The 21,094-nt window shown below is 47.4% G+C and overlaps 1 protein-coding gene across 3 annotated transcripts in view; it reads right to left on the bottom strand.

Moving 5' to 3' along the window:
- Reep1 (receptor accessory protein 1) overlaps positions 1–21,094 on the bottom strand; it is a 102,381-nt gene that overhangs the window by 52,720 nt on the left and 28,567 nt on the right. For all 3 annotated transcript variants that reach the window (XM_059257953.1, XM_059257951.1, XM_059257952.1), the window contains exon 2: positions 879–951. In XM_059257953.1, coding sequence (XP_059113936.1) covers positions 879–951 — 73 coding nt within the window. The remainder of the gene's footprint in view (positions 1–878; positions 952–21,094) is intronic.

Below are 21,094 nucleotides of genomic sequence, written 5' to 3'. Positions count from 1 at the left end.
GACCCTGAGCTTGTCAAGCAACATCTTCTAAGGGAAAAGGGGACTGTCACCAGCCCGTTGTTCAGAAGATGACCTGAGGCTCTTGGAGGTTTCCGCCACTTGTCCAGCATATAATTAGCACCAATAAATTTCAGAGCTAGGACTTGGTAACTCGGTCTCTTTATGACCAAACCGACATCCTTCACACGTCGTTGACCTGGGCTAGTCCTCTACAAGGGAAAGGACATTCTCATCATATCCTTCACTCAGCAAGTCTTGGTCAATGGGGCGGCTAAACAGGAGGTACCTGGGATGACCAGGAATGATGCATGCAGCACCCAAACCACCCAGCAGTAATGGTCACAATCCTCTAACCAGTGAGTCCTCCTGACCCCATTGCCATGTGCTCAGCTCTCTGCAAGGTGCTGCAGAGAGATGATTACGAACGCCTCATCCTCAAAGAGCTAACACGTCAACAAGGCTTAAACTGTAGGTGTTGGAAGACAGCCTGGGAGGAGGTCAGAACTGGAAAGCCAGGAAACAGCCAAGTCAGCTGGCTTCTCAGACCTGTGCACCTCTCCATGCCAGATAGTGGTCTGTGGTCTGCAGAGTCTCCCAGACGGGGAAACCCAGGCTTAGAGAGATGACGTCACCATGGCACCTGGCCTCCAGTGCCAGATGCAATGTCCTCTCATACTTCTCTGCTTTCCTCACTTCAACACTTAGGGTCTAGACAGGGGGCAGTCTGGGAAGGGAACAGGACTCCGGAGAAGTTATATGAGCAGAAGGGTGACGAGGGATTCCCTCCTGCCACCCCTACCCATACCAAAGGACTATCTTCCTCCGCCCCAGCTTCACTCTGCCACTCCCAGCCGCCCCAAATGAGAGGCTCTACTTACATATTCTTTAATGTCCTTGGACTTCACAGCCTTGTAGGAATAATATGCGGGATAGAGGGTGCCAAATATAAGCCTGGAGAGGAGACAGGAAAAAGAAGAGATGTGATTTTCACCGATCCTGTTTAATGAGAAACTTACATCAGTTCCAGGGGACTGTTCTCTCAGTCAGGAAAAAGAATCCCCTGGAGGGTTCCTGTCACTGCTAGATTGTTCTTAGGAAACACCTTCTCCTGAGACAGCCCACCCACACACTTCCTACTGCTCTGGCTTGGGCAACATGGAAGGGTGATTTAGAGTTGTGGAGGTCAAATGGGAAGGAACAGCCCAGCGGAGCAGCCACGGCGCTATCCAAGGCTGACTTCCTCTCCCGATGGTGAGTCCCGTCAGCATTTCCTCAAGCCTATAATCATTGGATTTGACCTCAGCATCTCGCAGCCAGAATAAGCTTTTGTAAAAATCACAAATCTAACCAGGTCAACCTCTCCTCCCATCAGAATATCGCCACTCTGCCTTCACTTACAGCTCTCCCTGCTCTTAAGATGCAAGTAAATAGTACACCAGCTGGCTGATTGTAGTTCAGCTCTCACTAGGGTCAGGAAGCAATTAACTCTCAGACCTGCAGCTCAGATCAATCTTCAAGGGGAAGCTCTACCTGCCCACTCTCTCTACCTTATCTTTGTCAATACTGTTTTCTTCTGGAATCTTCCCTCTCCATCTTTTTTGATTAATACCTACTCATTCTTCAGATCCCAATTCCCACATGATTTCTTGGACACCTCTCTGACCTCCCAGACTAGGTCAACCTCCCCCATTGAACACTCCCAGCATCATCTACATATTATCAGGGGTTCTTCTACTACTCCTTGGTGCTTTGGTTGACAAGATCTCACAGGTGAACTGTAAATGTCCTGAGGGCTGAGAACACTATTTGAAGGGGAGGGGCCACAGGACCTCATTTGGTCCAGGATGACCTCAACCTGAAGATCTTGGCTCAGCTTCCTGAGCACTGGGATTAAAGGCATGCAACACTATGGTTTTGTTTTTTTTTAAATTACAGGTGTTTTTTAAATAACATTTATTCATTTGTGTATGAGTATGTGTTCACATGGGTGCAGTAGCACACATGTGAAGGTCAGAGGACAACTTGGTGGGAGTCAGTATTCGCCTTCCACAATGTAAGTCCCAGGGATTGAACTCAGGTCATCAGCCTTGGCAGCAAGCACCTTTACACACTGAGTTATTTCACCAGCTCAATATATATTTAGGTTTTTGAGACAGGGTCTCACTGTGTAGCTCTGGCTGGCCTACAAGTTTCTATGTAGACCAGGCTGGCCTCAAACTCATAGAGTTCTGGCTGCTTCTGCCTCCTGAGTTCTGGGCTTGAAGGTGTGCACCACCACACACACAGCCCGATAGGTATTTTAAGATGAACAAACACAATGTCAGACCTGGAAGGGCTTCATACTTTTGCCCAAATGACAAAGTCATTTGCAACTGTCACCTCAGTGCAAGCTGACCTGGGTAGAGAAGCCACCCAATCTCAGGTCTTACAGGAGCTGGCAACATCAGACAGAGCTTGAGGGGGGTGTCCCTTCAAGGACCCTGCCTTGTTAGAAAAAATATCATGCAGAGGATACTCAAAGTCAATGCCCAGTAGGCATTCAGAAATCATATAGAGAAGATGTGCAATTAACCAAGCAGGGGGCAGCTTTACCAGGAGCACTGTGGCTGGGGGACATCAATGTCCATGGAAAACGGAAATAACAGAACCAGGTCAGTTCTGACACTGAGGAGAAAGGGGTAGGGGTGTGCGTGTGTGTGTGTGTGTGTGTGTGTGTGTGTGTGTGTGTGTGTGTATACAAATGCCTGTCTCAAGTACCTTTACAAGCCTTAGCTATCCTAGTCTTCTCTGGCCGAGGAACCCCCATCATGCACATAGGGCCCCACTTGCTTGCCCAGAGTCCCACAATCATTAAGGGAGGGGTAAAGCTGGGGTGCACCCAGACAGACTGGCCTCTTCCAAGCCTGACGTCCTATCACCACTATTGGTTGAGATGAGAGGCATGGGAAGCCAGAGAAGCAAGAAAAAGGGACAGAAGTAGACTGAAAGGGAGAGGAAGATGGTGGTAGGAGAGAAAGAATTTAAGAAGGAGAAGGCAGTGTCGGACATGGTGGTGATGCCGGGCATAGTGGTGATGCTGGCATGGAGGGGAATGACTGCACTTCTAGCATGCAGGAGGCACAGGCAGGAAGATTACTGAAAGCTGGAGGTCAGCCTGGTTTACAGAGTGTGTATCAAGCCAGCCAGAGCTACATAGCAAGACACACAACAATGCAGGGCAGATGAGGTGACTCCAAGCCTGATGACCTGAGTTTGATCCCAGGGGCCCAAGTGATGGAAAGAAAGGGACTCAACTTGTCCTCTGACTTCTACACGTGTGCCATGACACCCACGTGCCCACCCATCCTAAATAATAAACAAACGTGACTTTTTTTAAAAAAAAGAAGGGGGGTCAAAGAGTGTGTGGCCAGGCCTGAGGGGCTCCAGGTTGAGGTACAGGTGACCCTGTGAAGGAGGTCTCCCCAGCCACTCCGTCCCTTTCCCCCGCTCCCAAGCCTTCTTGGGAACCAGAGGACACTTCCTTCTTAGCTGAGGCCTTCCTGCCCACGTCATTGTGCCCACCAGCCCTGAGATCAGGCTCTTCTCCCTGTCCCTCACTGTCACAGCTCCCTGCATTTTTACTCCTCATCCTCATGCAAACACTTGGTAGTCTGTTCAGGGTCCGTCTCTCCCACCCAGCCAGGGCTCACGTCTGCTTTACTGGAGCTCATGCCCATTCCTGGCCATGGAAGGGAGTGTCCAGTAAAGACATCAAAGTCAGCATCTTGCAGGGGACACCTGTGACCTTGGACGAGGTCTCGGCAGCGAAGTGTATTCCAGACAGCACCAGGCTGAATCAGCAAGGCCTCAGGCCCAATGCCAGCCATTCTGGGGGAAATAGCATGCAGCTCCTCGGGCACAGATGCCATGGTTATTATCCATGTCTGTTTTATTAGCCGTGGTTTGCAGCCCTTGTTCAGAGGCAGCATATAAACGGTGGAAGATGGATCCAGGGGCCTATTGAGTGGCACCTCTCTGAACCCCAGTGAGCTGAAGCAACTTCCTAGTGATCAGAGCTGAAAAGCTCACAGGCACCTAGCCAGGGAGGCCTGGGCTCCATCAGCCAGTGTCTTCGGACATGAACTGGTAACTAGAACCCCGGCCTTAGAACCCTTTGACAACAGAGGGTCCCTCCACAGACACATTTACATCTGAGTCTCTACTAACTCAAGAACACTTAGCCTTTCACCTCCCCAGGGAAGAGAGACTGGGATTAAAATGACTCGTTCTCAAGAAGTGATGAATGAAGCAGGTCCAGGCTGAAGGGGCTTGGCATTTATGTCTGTTTAAACCAGGCAAGCTATTCTGAAGAGTTTTAATGGGGGGAGGGGCAAACCTAGGGCCTTGTGCCTGCCTGACAAGGGCTCTACCACACCACTGAGCCTCAGCGTCAGCCCTTTATCTCTGTTCAAGACCAAATGTCTCTTAAAAGGATATCTTCAACGATCCCACCTGCCGGCATCCCCAGTCTCACGGCTGCCCCTCTCTGAGCTGGGATTAGAGTCCCGGCGCTTTCCCCAGGGCCAGCGACCTTCACCTTCCTGGCAGCTCTTTCTGCTGCCTGAATCTTAGTGTAAGATCTCCTCTCAACCCCACAAGGGTTTTGTTTTCCTTGACAGAACCCCGATAATCCTTTAAGATCCAGCTCCGGGACAAAGCCATTTCAGTGAAATCCGGTCACTCCTCCCCTAGAAGCTTTTCCACACTCCAGTTTTGTTTGGTTTTTGAGACAGCCTCTCATGTTGCCAAGACGGACCTCACATTCACTCTGTAGCTAAGGATGACTCTGACCTTCTGGTCTTCCTGCTTCTACCCCCAAATGCTGGGAGCACTGGCTTGCATCCCAGGCTCTGTTTCTGTGGTGCTGGGATAAACTCACGGCTTCATGAACCAATTTGAGCTCTCTACGCACTGAGCTACATTCTCCACCCAGACACTGCTTTTTAAAAATCTCTTCTTTTACATAGGGTCTTGTGTAGCCAGGCAGGCCTTGAACTTGCTGTGTAGTAGCCAGAGCGAGTCTTGAACTCCTGATCCTCCTGCCTCTACTTCTCAAGTGCTGAGATTACAGATGTGTACTACCATGATCAGCTTGGTTCTATGGACTTTTCTGTAAGTGTAGGCCACATCTTAGAACCCACTCCCTTGTCTCCACTTCTTCCCAACTTCATATACTTTTTTTTTTTTTTAAATAACCCATCCAATTTTTGCCGCCCATATATTCCTGGGTGTGGGGTCATCCACTGGTGCTCTGTTTACCTACCAGGGACCACAGCCTTAAAGAAAACTCATTCTCCCTCCCCTAAGAGCATCCACTGTCAAGAGCTTCTCAGCTAGGGGTGGAGGCTCACGAGTCCCTCCCCACTCTAGGCTGGAATGTTTACTGGCTTGATCTTGTGCCAGCCATGTGCAGGAAACCACAGCTGCTGGGAGTTCAGGAGTGAAGCTGTCTTGGCATGTCCAGAAGACACTGTTTTGCTTCAATCCTCCCCAATCTCTGGCTCTTAAATCCCCCTTCCACTTCCTCTATGGCCCCTGAGTCTGTGACGTAGATGTCCCATTTATCAGCTCTTGTTTTTATTTGTTAAAGATTTACTTATTTTTATCTTATTTGTATGAGTCTGCATGTAGGCATGTGTGCTACCCATGCAACTGGTACCCGTGGATGTCAGAAGAGGGAGTCAGAGCTGTTGGAACTGGAGTTATAGATGGTTGTGAGCCTCTGTGTGAGTGCTGGGAACTGAACCTTGGTCTTCTGCAGTAAGTGCTCTTAACAGCTGAGCCATGGCTCCAGCTCCAGCCCTTAGATTTTTGAGACAGGGTCTAGCTACATAGTTCAGGTTGGTCTCAAAGACATGATCCTCTTACCTGGTGATATCCAGGAAGCAGAGGGAGGCAGAGAGAAGTCTAGAACAAGGTATGAATCTCATTCTCATCTTGACCTACCTCTTCCAACAAGGTTCCTCCATGAAAATTCCCATCATCTCCCAACGATGCCAATAAATTTTGAATCCATCAGTGAATTAACTCATTGATTAGGTCAGAACCTTCACAACCCCTTCAGCTCTCTGTGATCAGATCCCCTAGCTGGGGTCCTAGCCCTTAACACATGAAGCGTTTTGTTCGAGGAGGCACTTCATATTCACACCGTAACAGATGTGGATATTGTGTAACAATACACAGCATCTTCCAGTGGGTAACGTGAAACCACTTGGCAGTGTGGTACCAATTTCTACTTCTTCCTGCAAGTGTGAGAGTAGTATGCTCCCCGTTCTTGCCTGAACAATATCAGACTGAAATTTCGGCTAGTCTGACGAACGTGAAATGGTGCCCTTGTTGACATTTCCTCAAATATACATTCATCAACTTTTTCAGATTATTGCCCAGGGGAGCTGCTTAACTGCCCTGCTCACTGTCCCTCAGTAAAGCTACCTTTCTAGTGATATTTTTAGGAATTCGGAATTTTGAGTCTAGATATTTCCTTGGACATATGCACTGCAAATGTTTTTTCTCCAACATCAACTCTAGTAACTTGGCCTGCAACGTCTTTTGTTGTCCAGATGTTGGGCATTTTATATGAACAAATACTCTGATCTTTGACACTTGTCTTTGTATATTTTAGGAAGGTCTGGCCACCTTTTCTTACAAAAGTTTTAAACTTTGGAGGCTGGACAGATGGCTCAATAGGTAAAATGCTTGCTATACGAGATAAGGACTCGAGTTTGGATCCCCAACACCATGTCAAAAGCTGGACATGGGGGCTGGAGAGGAGGCTTGACGGTTCAGAATTCATATAGCTCCTGTGGAGGACCCGAGTTCAGTTCCCAGACCCACATCAGGGGGCTCACAGCTGCCTGTAACTGCAGCTCTAGAGGATCTGCTGCATCCAATGTCACCTGAGCTCACATGCATACATCCCACATCACACACACACATACTAAAAAAAATAAATCTTAACAGAAAATCAGAGCTGGACACAGCAGTGCACACCAGTAATTCCCCTGCTGAAGAGGCAGGGACCTGAGGATTGCCACAGCAGAAAGCTCCAAGTTCACGGAGAGGCTCCGTGCCAAAAAATAAGGTGAAGAGGGCCAGAAGAAGACTTCCGGGCACCACATGCATGTACACATGGGCACACATGTGTACCCACATGCACAAACATGCAAACATATGTGCACATGCAAACAAGAAACAAGAAAATGTGCACACGTGCACATACCTAAACATACACATGTACACACAAACATGTGCCCACACGCGAAAGTGCACATGCAAACTGTGCACACACCAACACTTCAAATGTTTTCGTTTCCACTACTAGATTCTAACTCGTCTGGAATTTATTTTCCATGTGACACGAAATAGGGACTCAATGTTACTCCTTTCTGCTTGGATCCCAGTTGTCCCCAGCACATCTGCTGAACTCTTCCCCGTTGGTATACAGCCCTACCCTGTCAAATGTAAAGTTTTCTGAAATGTTAGAGTACTATTCTTCAGCTCTCCAGTCTAGTCTACTGACCTACTGTGTAACATGGTGTCTTAATAATAACAATCATGAATTTGATCAACAAAGCTTTAGAATAAAGCCCAGTAGTCTTAATATTTTCCTGGCTATTCTTGGCTCTTTGTTTTTCTATATAAGCTTACATTTTGTTTGTTTGTTTGTTTGTTTGTTGTGTGAGACAAGGTCTCACATATCCCAGACTGGCCTAGAAACTAACTCCTGATCCTCCTGCCTCTGCCTCTAAGTACTGGGATTACAGCTTTGGGCCACAGGTGTGTGTGTGTGTGTGTGTGTGTGTGTGTGTGTGTGTGTGTGTGTGTACCCACATCCTCCTGCCATGGATTGCTTATGGAGACCAAAAGAAAATTCCCAGGAGGTGGTTCTCTCCCTCCACTGCTGATACTGGGAGATCAACTCAAGTCAACAGGCTTGGCGGCAAGTGCCTTTACTCACTGAACTATCTCACAGACCCAATGCAGTTAATTGTTTTAGTTAGATCTCTTCTTGGTTAGTAATACAGGAATGCTATTGATTTTTCCCAGCCAATCTCAGGACCACTTCCCTAACTGCAATAAAAACATTTCGATTATGAAGAGCATTGTGGAAACAAAAGAAGCAAAAGACAACATGTGGTCCACCCCGTTAGCATACTGTCCCGAAAGTGGAGCACTCGAAGAGCAAAAACAATCCCCGTGGTTGCCAGGGTTGCGCGTTCAGAAAGGATGACCACAGAAGTGTGTGCAGAACTTCAGGGACCTTGACTGTGGTGGTGTTTATTCAACTGCGTGAGCTCATAAAACTTAGATTCAAGCTCACACTAAGAGGGTGGGTGCATCTTACTAACCGGGCCTCCATCAACAGACTCTTAAAAACACAGAAGTTGCAAATGTCATTCATGTGAATTTATGGCAGATTAAAATTCCATTGCATATACGTACCACATTTTCTTTATCTACTCCTCTGTTGATGGGATGTAAGGCTGCTTCCACTACCAGTTATGGTGATTAGTTCAGTGATAAACAAGGATGTGATGGTGTCACGTGATAGGACTCAGAGTATGTGCCCAGGAGTGGTACAGCTGGGTCATATGGTAGGTCCTATTTTTAGTTTTTAGAAACTGCTGTACTAATGGCTGCACAATGAATACTCATTTTACAGATTGAGGCATCTCCCGAGCCTGGATCTTAGGGGTGTGTGGGGGGGGGGGGGGCGGTGGTCTAAGTTATAAAACTAGATAGACGAGTACTATGAGAGGAAAAAGGTCTTGAGGAATGACTGGAAAGGGGAGAAAGAATGCATGTGACATGAAAGGGGAGCAGGGGCTAATGGGGGGGCAACAGGAAGGAGGTAGGGGTTGGGGGAGAGTAGGAGATCAACAGAATAAACACTGTCTGAGGGTGCTATGGGGAAATCCATTGGTTTGTATAGCAACCTAAAAACCAAAGCCAAACACAAAAACTTTGGGTGGAATTCACACCCATTAGTGGGCTGTGTGTGCATATCTCCTAAAATGGAGAAAGCGGGCTTTATGTCAGCCTCCACACTGAGACAGTCAGGATACGGTGATGTCAGATAGCCCAGGTGTGACAAAGCAAAAATTCACACAAACTGACGCATCTCCAAGGCACACTGTCACTGAGTCCTGAGAGTCTCAGACCAAGATGCTCCTGTGAAGCCCTGGCCTTTCCCACACCTCCACTGGGAACATCTTTCCCATGGGCACCCAGAAGCTTCTTCTGGGTGGAGCCGCTCACTCTGAGCACAGTGCTTCAGAGTCCCACGACACAGGAATCCACCTGGGCCGTGGTTACCATGGTCCCAACCTTGGGCTTCTCCTTACCCATCATGACCTTCTAATAGGCTGGAGGGAGAAAACAGGAAAACAGCAGGCCTGGTTCCCTGTGCATTTGGCTCTCCAGAGATTTATGTGTTGCATGTTTACTACACATGAGAAGCTATGCAAACTTATCAACAAACATAATCTCTAATCACCACTGAAGTCGGGTATTTTTGTTTTTCTCATAAGACAGGTGAAAAAAAAAAACACTAAGATTTAGTGAATTCAAATAATTTAGTTTCACAATTAGCCAGGGTGCCAAACTCCAGCCCAGGCTAGTGTGACTCCACTGCCTATCTCCTCACCACCATGCTATACTACCCTCCCGACTCCACACTGTAGAGCTGGGCATCTGCCAGTGGTCCCCGAGTGAAGGAAGGGGTAGGAGAAAGAGAGGGAGAATGGAGGCTGGAGAGACCGCTCAATGGTTAAGCGTGCTGGCTGCTCTTAGACAGGACATGGGTTTGGTTTCCAGCACCCAAACCAGGTGTTGGACAACGGCCTGTAACTCTAGTTAGAGGGGACCTGGTATCCTCTGCTGACTTCCTCTGACACCTGTGCTTATGTGGTGCACTCACACTCAGGCATACACACTCAGGAGCACACACACACACACACACACACACACACCTTTTATTAAAAAAAAAAAAAAAGCCAGCCAGGGGAGAGTGTTGCCAATTAACTTTTACCAACTATCTTGTCTAGCACAAGCCTTCTTTGGCCCTGTGTTAAATAGTAATTTCCTGGTATCCTACAGCAGTATGACTACAGGGCCTAAGCACATGTCACCCTAGTGAGCTGCTTTCTCAGCCTGAGCTGATCTTGGCAGAACAGAAAGAGGGCATGTCCTCGCTCATTTCCTCGTGGGCTTCTGCCAGTCTCCGTCTGCGGTCTTCCTTCTCCCAGCATTCCAAGTGCCTGCTCCTCTCTGCAAGTCTTCACCAACTGAAGGACACACCCTTCCCCTAGCCTCTGCCTGCCATGCAGTGTTTGGCTATCTGCCCCTTGATCTGGGTGACAATCTCTAAGACACTAAGATGATTGAGGTTCCTTTCCCCATCTAAGAAGAAAAATCCGAGCTTCAGAGTGACCAGGGAGCTGCTAAGACCTTTGCCAGCCCTGTAAGAGTGGAGCCCAGGCCTTTTACCTCCAAGTGCAGCCTTTCTGAGAACAGAGGGGAAGTCATTTCTCAGAGCTATGTGTATTGTGTCTAAAGGGGAAAAAAACACATTTAAATTGGATTATGGAAAGGCTCTCAAACCAATTTAGGAAAACACAAGATTGAGAACTCTGATGCAAGCAGGAAACCAACATTCTGTAAATTCTTAATTCACGCTGTTAAACTCTATAATCCAACCCACTCAACTCCTGCTCAAATTTCTGAATCTCTTTTTCATTTTGTTTTGAAATCTAATTTGTCGAGAGTTCTATTCTTAAGATCCTTGTTTGTGGATAGAAAGAGGCTGGGTTTGGATGTCAGACCTGAGTTTGAATCCGACTCCATCAGTAACTAGTTAGGAGACTGGAGGCATGTCTCTTTACTATTTTGCATCCACTTCCTTGGCTACAGTGGGCAAGAACACCTACTTACAACAGCCACTATGAAGCTAAATGAGGAGGTTGTAGGTAAAGATTTAATAGCCCAAACAAATAGCATATGACTCACAATTACTAGTTTCTTTCTCTATTTCTTTTCAGAAATAGTAATTTCAAATGCCAATTCTTTTAACCACAAAACCCTTTTCATTCAACAATTAAACTGGGAAAGGGTGCAGTGGGTAAAAAGCGCTTGTCCTCTAAGCCTGACAACTTGGGCTCCATCCATGGAATCCACACAAAAGCTGGATATGGTGGTGTGCATGCATAATCCCAGCACTCCCACTGAGATGCGTTAGAAGCACAAGGCCAGGTAGCCTGCAGCACACAGCACAGGAAGGAGAGAACTGACTTAGAAAAATTATCCTCTGACCTTCACATAAGCACCATGGCATGCACATAACACACACACACACACACACACACACACCTCTGCATACACAGATACCTGTACCAACACACACACACACACCTCTGCATACACAGATACCTGTACCAACACACACACACAACCTCTGCATACACAGATACCTGCACCAACACACACACACACACACACACACACACACACACACACACACACACCTGCCTAAGTACACATACAATATAAAAAAAAAGGGGGCGGGGAAGAAAAATTACTGTGTGTCCTGGGTCCCCTGGTAGGGAAAGTATCCAGCAATCAGATAATTATGTAAATAACTGATTAACAAAAAGCAGCCTGGTGAGTCCTGCCATCTCTGCTTTTGCTCACTCAGCTTTTTAAACAGTCTCATGCTGTAGCCCAGGGTGGCCTGGAACTCACTATGCAGCCCAGGTTGGCCGTGAATTCACAGTAGTCCTCCTGACTTGGCCACTTCAATGCTGGGATTACCACACCCTTCTGGGTCTATTCTGAAGAAAAGAACACATTCTTTTTGTGTGACAGCTCTAGGGCTGCCTATATCCAAGCCCATTTCCCTTCCCATATCTGAGAACCAGAGACGACCCCTGGTTGGGAAGAGGGGGTCCCTTGCTAAAGATATCATAGTTCTTTATTCCAGAAGTTCTTTATTGTCCCCCACCAGGTATATGTTTGGGGAGAAAGAAAAACTGATGGGATCCTTGTCTACACCCTTAAAGAAGAGGAGAGGAAAAGTTCAAGGAGCTCTCAAAACTGGACTTGTGAGGTTCAAGTCAGCAGCTATCTGTGGGGCTTTCTGGGTATTTATCTGCTCAGCTAGTGGCTCAGGGCAGCCATGGCCCCCACCCAGCAGGTGCTCGGGTCTAACCATCTTTGAGGTCTGCACCACATGCACAAGTCAGTGTAAGGAAGAAATCAAAGGACAGCCACGGAACAGGATAAAACCTTAGATGCCCACAACAGGTGAGACCAGACCCTGATACCCACAGCAGTCAGGTAAAGGGGCTGCTAACAGGAGGCAACTAAGATTTCAGAAGGTTAAGCTCATTCATTCATTCATTTATCCACTCATTCATCCATCCAACAGACGTCTAGCCAGGCCCTACTCTGTCTCATGTTCAATACGAGGTCACAGAGCTGCTAAGTTTGAGCTGGCTTCAAACGACCTGCCTGACTTCAAAGTGTTCTTTCCAACCTCATTTCCTTCCTCCAAAAAGAGCAGAGTCTCGGGCTGGGAGCAGTAGGGTAACCTTCATGTCTAATCCTAGAGCAATGGGCCCAAGTGCCTTCTTCATCCCTAGGCTCTGAGCTCTCTGAGGGCCCAGCTTTCCGCATCTCAGCACCACCAGTGCCGGGCACGGAGGGGCAACATACAACATGGATGAAATACAAACACACCAGGCAGCGTGGAAGAAGCAGACTCGGAAGACCACAAGGTACAGGCCAATTTATAATGTCCTTTTATACTGAAAAAGGCAAAGCCACAGAGATGGGAAACGTGCTGTGCCAAGGCCTGGGGACGGACTAGGTTAGAGTTGTCTTTTGGGAGTCATGTGCCTGCTCTTTCTTTATAGTGCATGGCACCTAAGAGACTGCATGCATTTGTCAAAGCTCCTGGAACTGTACAGTGAAATTAAAGGAAAAGATTCACTTCACTACATACAAATTATACCCCACTTTTCAAAAGGTAAAAGGATGAGGATAAGCAGGAGGTGGCTGAAACTTCAGCTCCAGGTGCCTCAGCAGCATGGGGTCCAGGAGGGGGGTCCAGCAGTATATTCACCAAAACGCTCCTGACCTGGGCATGGGAATGTGGCTCAGTGGTAGAGCACCTGCTAACCGTGGACGGAGCTCCAGGTTCAATATTTAGCTCTACCAAACAAACAAGTGTGAATGCTTTTTCTAAACACTGTATGTCTAGGGCTGGAGAGATGGCTCAGTGGTTAAGAGAATTTGCTGTTCTTCCAAAGGACCTGAGTTTGGTTCTCAGCATCTGTGTCAGGCGGCTCACAACTGTCTGTCTCTAGCTCTAGGGGATCCAGTGCCTTCTTCTGGCCTCTTTGGGCACCACACAAATGTGGCATTCACACACATACACAGTCATGCATATATATATATTGAAAAGAAAAAAAAAAAAACCTTGGGCTCTGGAAAATCTAGCTCATCCCTGAATGTAAGTAGATTAAGAAAGAAAGAATAGAATGTTCCCAAGAAGTTGGACTCAAGTGGGATCCTGAAGAGAGGCAGTGAACGAGAGGTGACCAGAGTGGAACCAGCGTGGATGACAGCAGAGGTTCTCCCTGTGAACCATTAGCACGTGGCCACCAGGAATTGGCGTGCCTATTGTAAACATTCACTCCGCGGCCGGCATACATGCCAAGCTGTTCTAGGCAGATGTCAAGGGAGGTGAACGTTCTAAAGGCAAGGGAGCGATGTAAGAAGCGTCTGGCATTCTTCTGGCTCCCAGCATGGCAGAGATCCCTCCGCCTCATGTAGGGAAGTCGTTGCCTTGTGAACCTGGAGCTATCATGTGTTATGCTGACTCTCGGTTTCCCTTGCAGCAGACTTTCGTACCATCAATCAGACACAACTGCCCAGGTATGAATCCAGGCCCTGCCATCTCGCTCATATACGGAGGCTAAATCCCTTATGCATACGAGCCCATGACACCATGTGAAAATAGGACCAATTGAGGCTAGTCTGATGGGTTCCAATGCTGAGTTCCTCTTCTGCTAGCATCTGCCAACTAGACATGTGGTGTGTATCTGTAAGCCCATCACTCGGGCAGCTGAGGCAGGAGGACTATGAAATAGAGGTTAAAATCATCGCCACCATCATCATCCAAGTTAACAGAGCTGCAGGCAGCTGAGGCCCAGAAATGGTTCTCACAGGGATATCTATCTACACACCTGAGTTCACAGGAACACAATTCACAGCAGCCAAGACATGGCAGCAGTGCAAATGCCCATCAACGGAAAAGCAAAGACGCAAACTTCAGAATACATATAGAAGGAATTCATGTACTCAGCCTTAAGGGGGAAGGAAATTCGGACACAAGCTACAGCCAAGAGGACATTACACAAAGTGAAATAACCAATCAGGAGAGGCAGATCCCAGTGAGTCCGTTTACAAGATTTATCAGGTAAGTTAAATTCCCAGAACGCAAACAACAAACAATATAAACAGTGGGAGTCATATGTCCCACTAGCAAAATGTCACTTAAGGTGGGAGCTAGCTCAGGGGCAACGCGAACATTTTTTTTTTTTTAAGTAGTTCTGGTTTCTTAGAAGGGAAAATGGCTGTTTATTATGTTCCATTTGGAAGTTACCCAGTGTGGTGGTTTGACTAGGAATGGCCTCCATGGACTCATGTATTTAGATGCTTGGCCATAGGGAGTGGCATTATTTGGAGGTGTGGCCTTGTTAGAGTGGGTGTGGCCTTGTTGGAGGAAGTGTGTCACTGTGGAGGAGGGCTTTGAGGTCTCATATATGCTCAAGCCACACCCAGGGGAACAGACTCTGTTGCCTGTGGATCAAGATGTAGGACTTGCAGCTACCTCTCCAGTACCATGTCTGTCTATACGCTCCCATGTTCCGCCATGATGACAATGGACTAACCTCTGAACTGTAAGCCAGCCCCAATTAAATGTTTTCCTTTATAAGAGTTGCTGTGATCATTGTGTCTCTTTTACAGCAGCAAATATGTTCCTGTTGGTGCTAAGGGTGTGGCTTAGTGGTACAGTATGTACTTGGCATACTCAAGGCCATGGGTTCAATGTCTAGTACAAAAAAGAAAAGAAAGAGAAAAAGAGATGGTAGGAGTCATGTTTTAACTAGAAAAAAATTTTTTTGAGACAGAATCTCTTATATACTAGGATGGTTGGATTCCAACTCACTGGTAGCCAAGAATGACCCTGAATTTCTGATCCTCTTGTTTCTACCTCCCAGGTGCTGGGGTATTTACTATTAAAACTGGTTCATGTTATTCTGGGGATGGAACCCAGGGATTCGAATATGCTAGGCAAGCATTCTACAAGCCAAGCTATATCCCCGGCCCGACATGTTCTATTATTGACATTTTATACATTTATTTGATTTTTAAAAATTTTACATACATAATTATATACACACACATATGTTGTGGTATGTGTGTATATGTCTGTATGTGTGTTTGTGTGTGTGTGCATGCTATCACATGCAATGTCAGGTAGGGGTGTGCATATCACTGTACACATATGGATGTCAGAGGGCAACTTTGGGAGTCAGTTCTCTCCTTTCACTGTGGGTCCCTCAGATCAAACCTAGACCATACAGGCTTACAGGGCAAGTATTTCAACCCACTGAGGCATCTTGATGGCTATTTCTCTCTGTGTCTTGCTTGCTCGTACACACACACACACACACACACACACACACACACACACACACGAAACAGTTGGAGCTTATTAAGAGAGGAAAGGTGCTTGGGAAGAAAGTAAACCACCAAAACATAGGTATGGGCTTCTCAAAGGAGACCCATCTACACTGTATGAAAGGCAGTCAACAAAAGCTCTGCTACTGTCACCCACCCTGAAATGGAAGAAGAATTAGGGGAAAGAAAATTACGTTCAGGCCTGAAACTAAGTCTCACCTGCTCTTGGGAGGACAAAGAGTCTGTGAAAGAGGGATGCTTGGCTCACGTCCAGAATGTCATTCTCATTAGGCCACAAAACCCATGAAAAGAAAGCCTGCTGGAAACCTGCCAGGTTCCTTCAGTGAACAAAACTGAAAATCTGAGGTGACCTCCCAGCGTGTCTTAATTACGAGCAAGTGCAGAAGAGTTAGCAATCAAACATAGTGAGGGCCAGGGGTAAGAATGCTCCTGAGTGCTCCCTCCAGGCTCGGGAGTCTTGGGCAGGAGGCTGCAGTGGGGTGAGAACATGCCACAGGCATCTCCTGCGGTTGATGCAGGCAGAGGTCTGCTGGAGCAAGAGGACCTCCACCATGCAGGCTGCATAAGGCATCCAGCCCCGTGTGAGAAGTGAAGCCCCTAGCTGGGTAACAGAGACATTATGCTTTGAAGGGCAATTAGATTTTTAGGATTTATTTTTATCATTTGTGTGTGTGCATGTGCCTTCGTGTGCCTGTGCTCATGGAGGCTAGAAGAGGGGGTCAGATCCCCTGGAGCTGGAGGTGGTTGTGAACCACAAGACATGGAAGCTGGGAACTCAACTCCAGTCCTCTGGAACAGCAGCAAATGCTCTCAGAAACAACCAGCAGCTTGCTTTGCTTAGAAAATAAAGCCATTCCTTCAAGTATCACAGGTGAGACTTACTCCTCAACAGCTGTGCCACTTGCTTTGAAAAGAATGGGTGCCATTGAGCACTACAATGGAGAGAAAAATTCCAAGGCAGGAAATCAACAAGAGTTAGCTCTGGAGCAGGAGTAGAGAGCACTAGCTAAGAGCACTTTTTACTCTTGCAGAGGACCTGGGTTCGATTCCTAGCAACCACGGAGTGGTTTACAACCTCTGTAACTCCACTTCCAGGGGATCCAATGCCCTCTTCTGATCTCCGTGGGCATCAAGCCCATATGTGGTACACAGACATACATGCAGGCAAAACATTTACACATAAAGTAAAATGAATAAATGTAATCTAAAAGTTGGCTTTGGAAACCTACGGAGTTTTATTTGTTTCAGAATGCAACATGGTGCATTCTTTCCACGTGTGAGCTCCTGGGTGGCCATGATTATGGGTGGGCACAAGGGACAATCTAAGTGGAGGATGTTTAATTATCGTGATGGTTACTTTTGTCAACGTGACCCAATCTACAATCACTTCGGAAGTCTCAAACAATGCCGGTGAGCGGGTCTAGGGCATACAGATTGACTCGATCACGTTAAGTGATGTGGGAAAACCCAGCCTAAAAGTGGTGGCACCATTCGCTGGACTTGGGGTCATGGACTGTGCAGGAGTGGAGAAGGTGAGTTGAGCACCAGAGGCGTGCGTGCGTGCGTGCGTGCGTGCGTGCGTGCGTGCGTGCGTGCATTTATGTTCATCTCTGCTCTTGACGGTGGATGTGACTAGTTGCTTCAAGTTCCTGCCTTGACTTCCCCAGAACGATGGAATGGGCTGTAATGTGGAATTGCAGCCAAATAAACCCTTTCTCTCCTCAAGTTGCTTTTTTATCACAGTGATAGAAGAGAAACCAGGACATCATACGAGGAACCAACAAGAGGGAGCCATCGAATTTGGGGGGAAACACAGGCTGAAGGGATGTGTTGCCTTCATTTATCCTGTGGGGCTCCAGGACCACAGGCTGCATTGTCAAAGGACGGATGACCCAGAGGCTCTGCTACCTAGGGACCTTAGTGCTGAGCTGGGCTGGAGACTAGATATGGGTTCTGGTGCCCAGGAGGAGTCTCTTTTATTGTAACTCCCCTGCAAAATAGGCTGGACCCACTGCACAGGTGGGAGGGTCATGTGGGATAATATACCAGAAAACAGCTTGAATAGCACTGACTGCTCAAGCCCTCTTTGTACCTGTAGTGTCCAGGACTTCTTTGTAGCTAGGAGACCAAGGACAGCCACTGTCAGCAAGATGGACTCCCCCTGGGGAACAGGACAGAGACAAAACCACATTTCCAGTTTGGATTTGTGTTTGTGTGCTTGTTTCTTGGGGCAGTCATGGGGAGGGGACCATCATCTCCTGGGCCCTGGTTCCTTGATTCTGGGTATGTGCCATCAAGAAAGGGTCTCAGGAGACACCCGAGGTCCAGTCTGGTTTTCTCTCCAAATAAAGAGAGAAAACACCCAGCAGGGCCACGCAAGACCCTTTTGTTGTGTGAGTGTGACCCAAGAAGGCCCTGCTACAGTTTGGACAGAACTTCAGCCCCACAGAGAGCCCCCACTTCCTAGTTTAGCCTGGAGTACCATGATGATACTCAGAGTGTAAGTGAAGACACCCCCAGTCTCTAGCATCTCTGCCAGAGAGCATAGATTAACAGCTCTGTGGGGAAGGGCAGGCCATCTGGGGTGCTGGCTTGTGGGGGACGGTGATTTCAGGAACAGAGTGTTTGGGGGTCAGAGCACATGAAGAGGTCTCAGGAAAGGAAGGGGAGATGGGCACAGGAGAGAGGCAGCTGCTTGAGGACTCTGGTTCTAGGCTCAGCCCTGATCCTAGTGGCTGGTGAGCTTGGGCCATTACTTTACTCCCTGGAGCTCAGTCTCATTCTTTTATCCAGGGAACACTCACCGGGGCTTCCCACAGGGTCTGCACACCACAATGTTCCAAAATCCTTAAGTTTTGAGCACCCATACACATGCCTAAGTGGAAAATTCTACCCCGACCTCATGTAACAAGCTGCAGTCCAAACACAAGAGCATTAAATAAATTGTATAAAATTACCTCCAGCCTATATGATTAAGGAACTTATGAAACAAAATGAATTTATTTATTTTTAAAAAATCATGTACTTATTAATGTATGTGTGTGTATATGTATACGTGAATGGTGTCTGTGTGAGAATGTGAATGCACATGTAGGGGTCAGAGCATGACTTCTCGATGTTGGCCATCTCCTTCCACCATGGATTCTGGGGATCAAACAACTCAGGTCCTCAGGCCTGGACAGCAAGCATTTTTTTTTTTTTTACCTGCTAAGCCATTTCACCCACCCCCAAATGAATTCCTTCCTTTCTTTTTTCTTCTCCTATTTTCTTGAGACAGAGTCTCATGCAATCCAGGCTGGTGCCAAACCTGCTGTGTAGTTGAGCATGGCTCCTGCCTCAACTTTTCACATGCTGGGATCATCGGTGTGTGCAACCATGCCCATCCCAAAGATGACTTTATATTGTGACTTGGGTTCTACCTGCAAGAGATTGTGTGTGTGTGTGTGTGTGTGTGTGTGTGTGTGTGTGTAAGTATGCCAAAATCTAAAATCAAAGTCCTAACTCGGAAACATTTCTGGTCCCCAAAACTTGCAAATCCAGATACTCAGTCTGTAGTCCAGTGAGTGCCCACAGTGCTGCTGGTGCTTGTGAGCCCACAGTGAACAGAGGACAGCACCATGTTGGGGCCTGGTGTGTCCTCCCCCATCTCATGCACTCATACCTTCACCTTCGTGTGACTCGGGCTAGGCCTTTGTCCTCTGGGGTTCTGTCTCCCCTGAAGGACACCACTGCGCATGACTGAGTCACAACTACTCTGCATCCTGAGTTAGTGGGATGGATGGTGGCAGGCACCCACATAAGGATGAGGCCAAGCAAAGCTTCTATAGGGCACCAGAGGAATCATGGGTAGTCAACCTTTGCTAGGACACATTCCTGGAAATCACAGTAGGAAGTAGAATGGCTTAGAAGAGGTTTGGGTTTTTTTGTTTGTGTGTTTTCCCCTGCACCTCTTTGTCCCAGCAGATGGAAATCCGGGTCAGGACAGCTGGGTGCTGACACAGCTTTCCTCTGGATGGTGGAGAACAAAGGGGCTGTGACAGAGGAGGAAGACAGGAAAGTAAGGCATGTTCTATCTCTGCGACTAGACAGGGAGCAGGGCAGGACAGTGAGAACGGACACCTTTCTTTTTGCTGCTGTTGATTTTGAGACTGTGTCTCTCTGTTATGTAGTCCTGGCTGTCCTGGAACTTGCTATGTAGACTAGGCTGGTCCCCAACTCACAGAGATAGATCCACATGCCTCTGCCTTCCGAATTCTGGGCTTAAAGTGTGCACTACCATGCCTGGCTGTTGTTTGTTTTTTGAGACAAGGTCTTAAGTAGACCAGGCTGTCTTCAAATGTATTACGTAGCTCCTGGAGTTGGAGTTACGGGTGGTTGTGAGGCACTCAAGGTGGGTGCTGGGCACCAAACTTGGGCCCTCTACAAAAGCAGTAAGCACTCTTAACTGCTCAGCTGTCTCTTCAGCTCCCTAAAAAATTTTAAAATCTTATATAAATCATCCACAATAAACAAAAAATACTGCCCTAGGTGGGTTTAACTTGCTTAGAGTTAACATAATACAACTAATATTTATGTAGGAAAGAAGAATATAGTGAAAAAGGATAAAATGACACCATACAGCCATCACCTGGCAAAAACAGTGAGAATATTGATATGCTGGCCTTGTCTCTCAATACGGGCATGTCAGTAAAACTAGTGCATGTGTCCCTCCAATATGACATGCTCAGAGATCCTAAGTATATGCTGCAAAGGCCACAGTCCAGGGCCACATTAGCTCATGGTCACAGGCACCCTGAAGGTCACCTAGTCCAGCCAACCAGCAGCTCGGGTCTCTCTAGGATACCATTCCATTCCTAATTTTTCAAACACCTGTATATACAGGAACCTGCAGTCATCCAAGGCAGGCTGGCCCTCAGGGGCCACGCTAAGGAGCTGTTTTGCTCTTGGGTTTTTGGTGGTCCTGGGGAATGAACCTAGAACCTCACATGCTGTCACTGAGCTGCATCCCCACTCTCTTTCACTTTTTTTTAATCACTGAGGTGTCCAGGATGGCCTTAGCCAAGGACCTACTTACTGTGCTACATCTGTTACCTGGAAGCCTCCACTCCTGGGTCCAGCCCAAATTCTACCTCTTGATCCAAACTCATCTACTTTCTCTGTTATCCCAGAGGAGATCTGAGACCATCGAGGCCAGAACCCGTGTGACATCTCTGCCTGTGTTTTCTCTGAAGCTCCACCCTGAAGTGTTGCTCACAGGGCAGCTCCACAGACCAGAGCACCAGCGGAC

Source organism: Peromyscus eremicus, chromosome 3 (assembly GCF_949786415.1).
Source record: "Peromyscus eremicus chromosome 3, PerEre_H2_v1, whole genome shotgun sequence".
Taxonomy (NCBI): Eukaryota; Metazoa; Chordata; class Mammalia; order Rodentia; family Cricetidae; genus Peromyscus; species Peromyscus eremicus.
The sequence above is the reverse complement of the archived record's forward strand: the minus strand, read 5'-3'. Positions and strand labels throughout refer to the sequence as shown.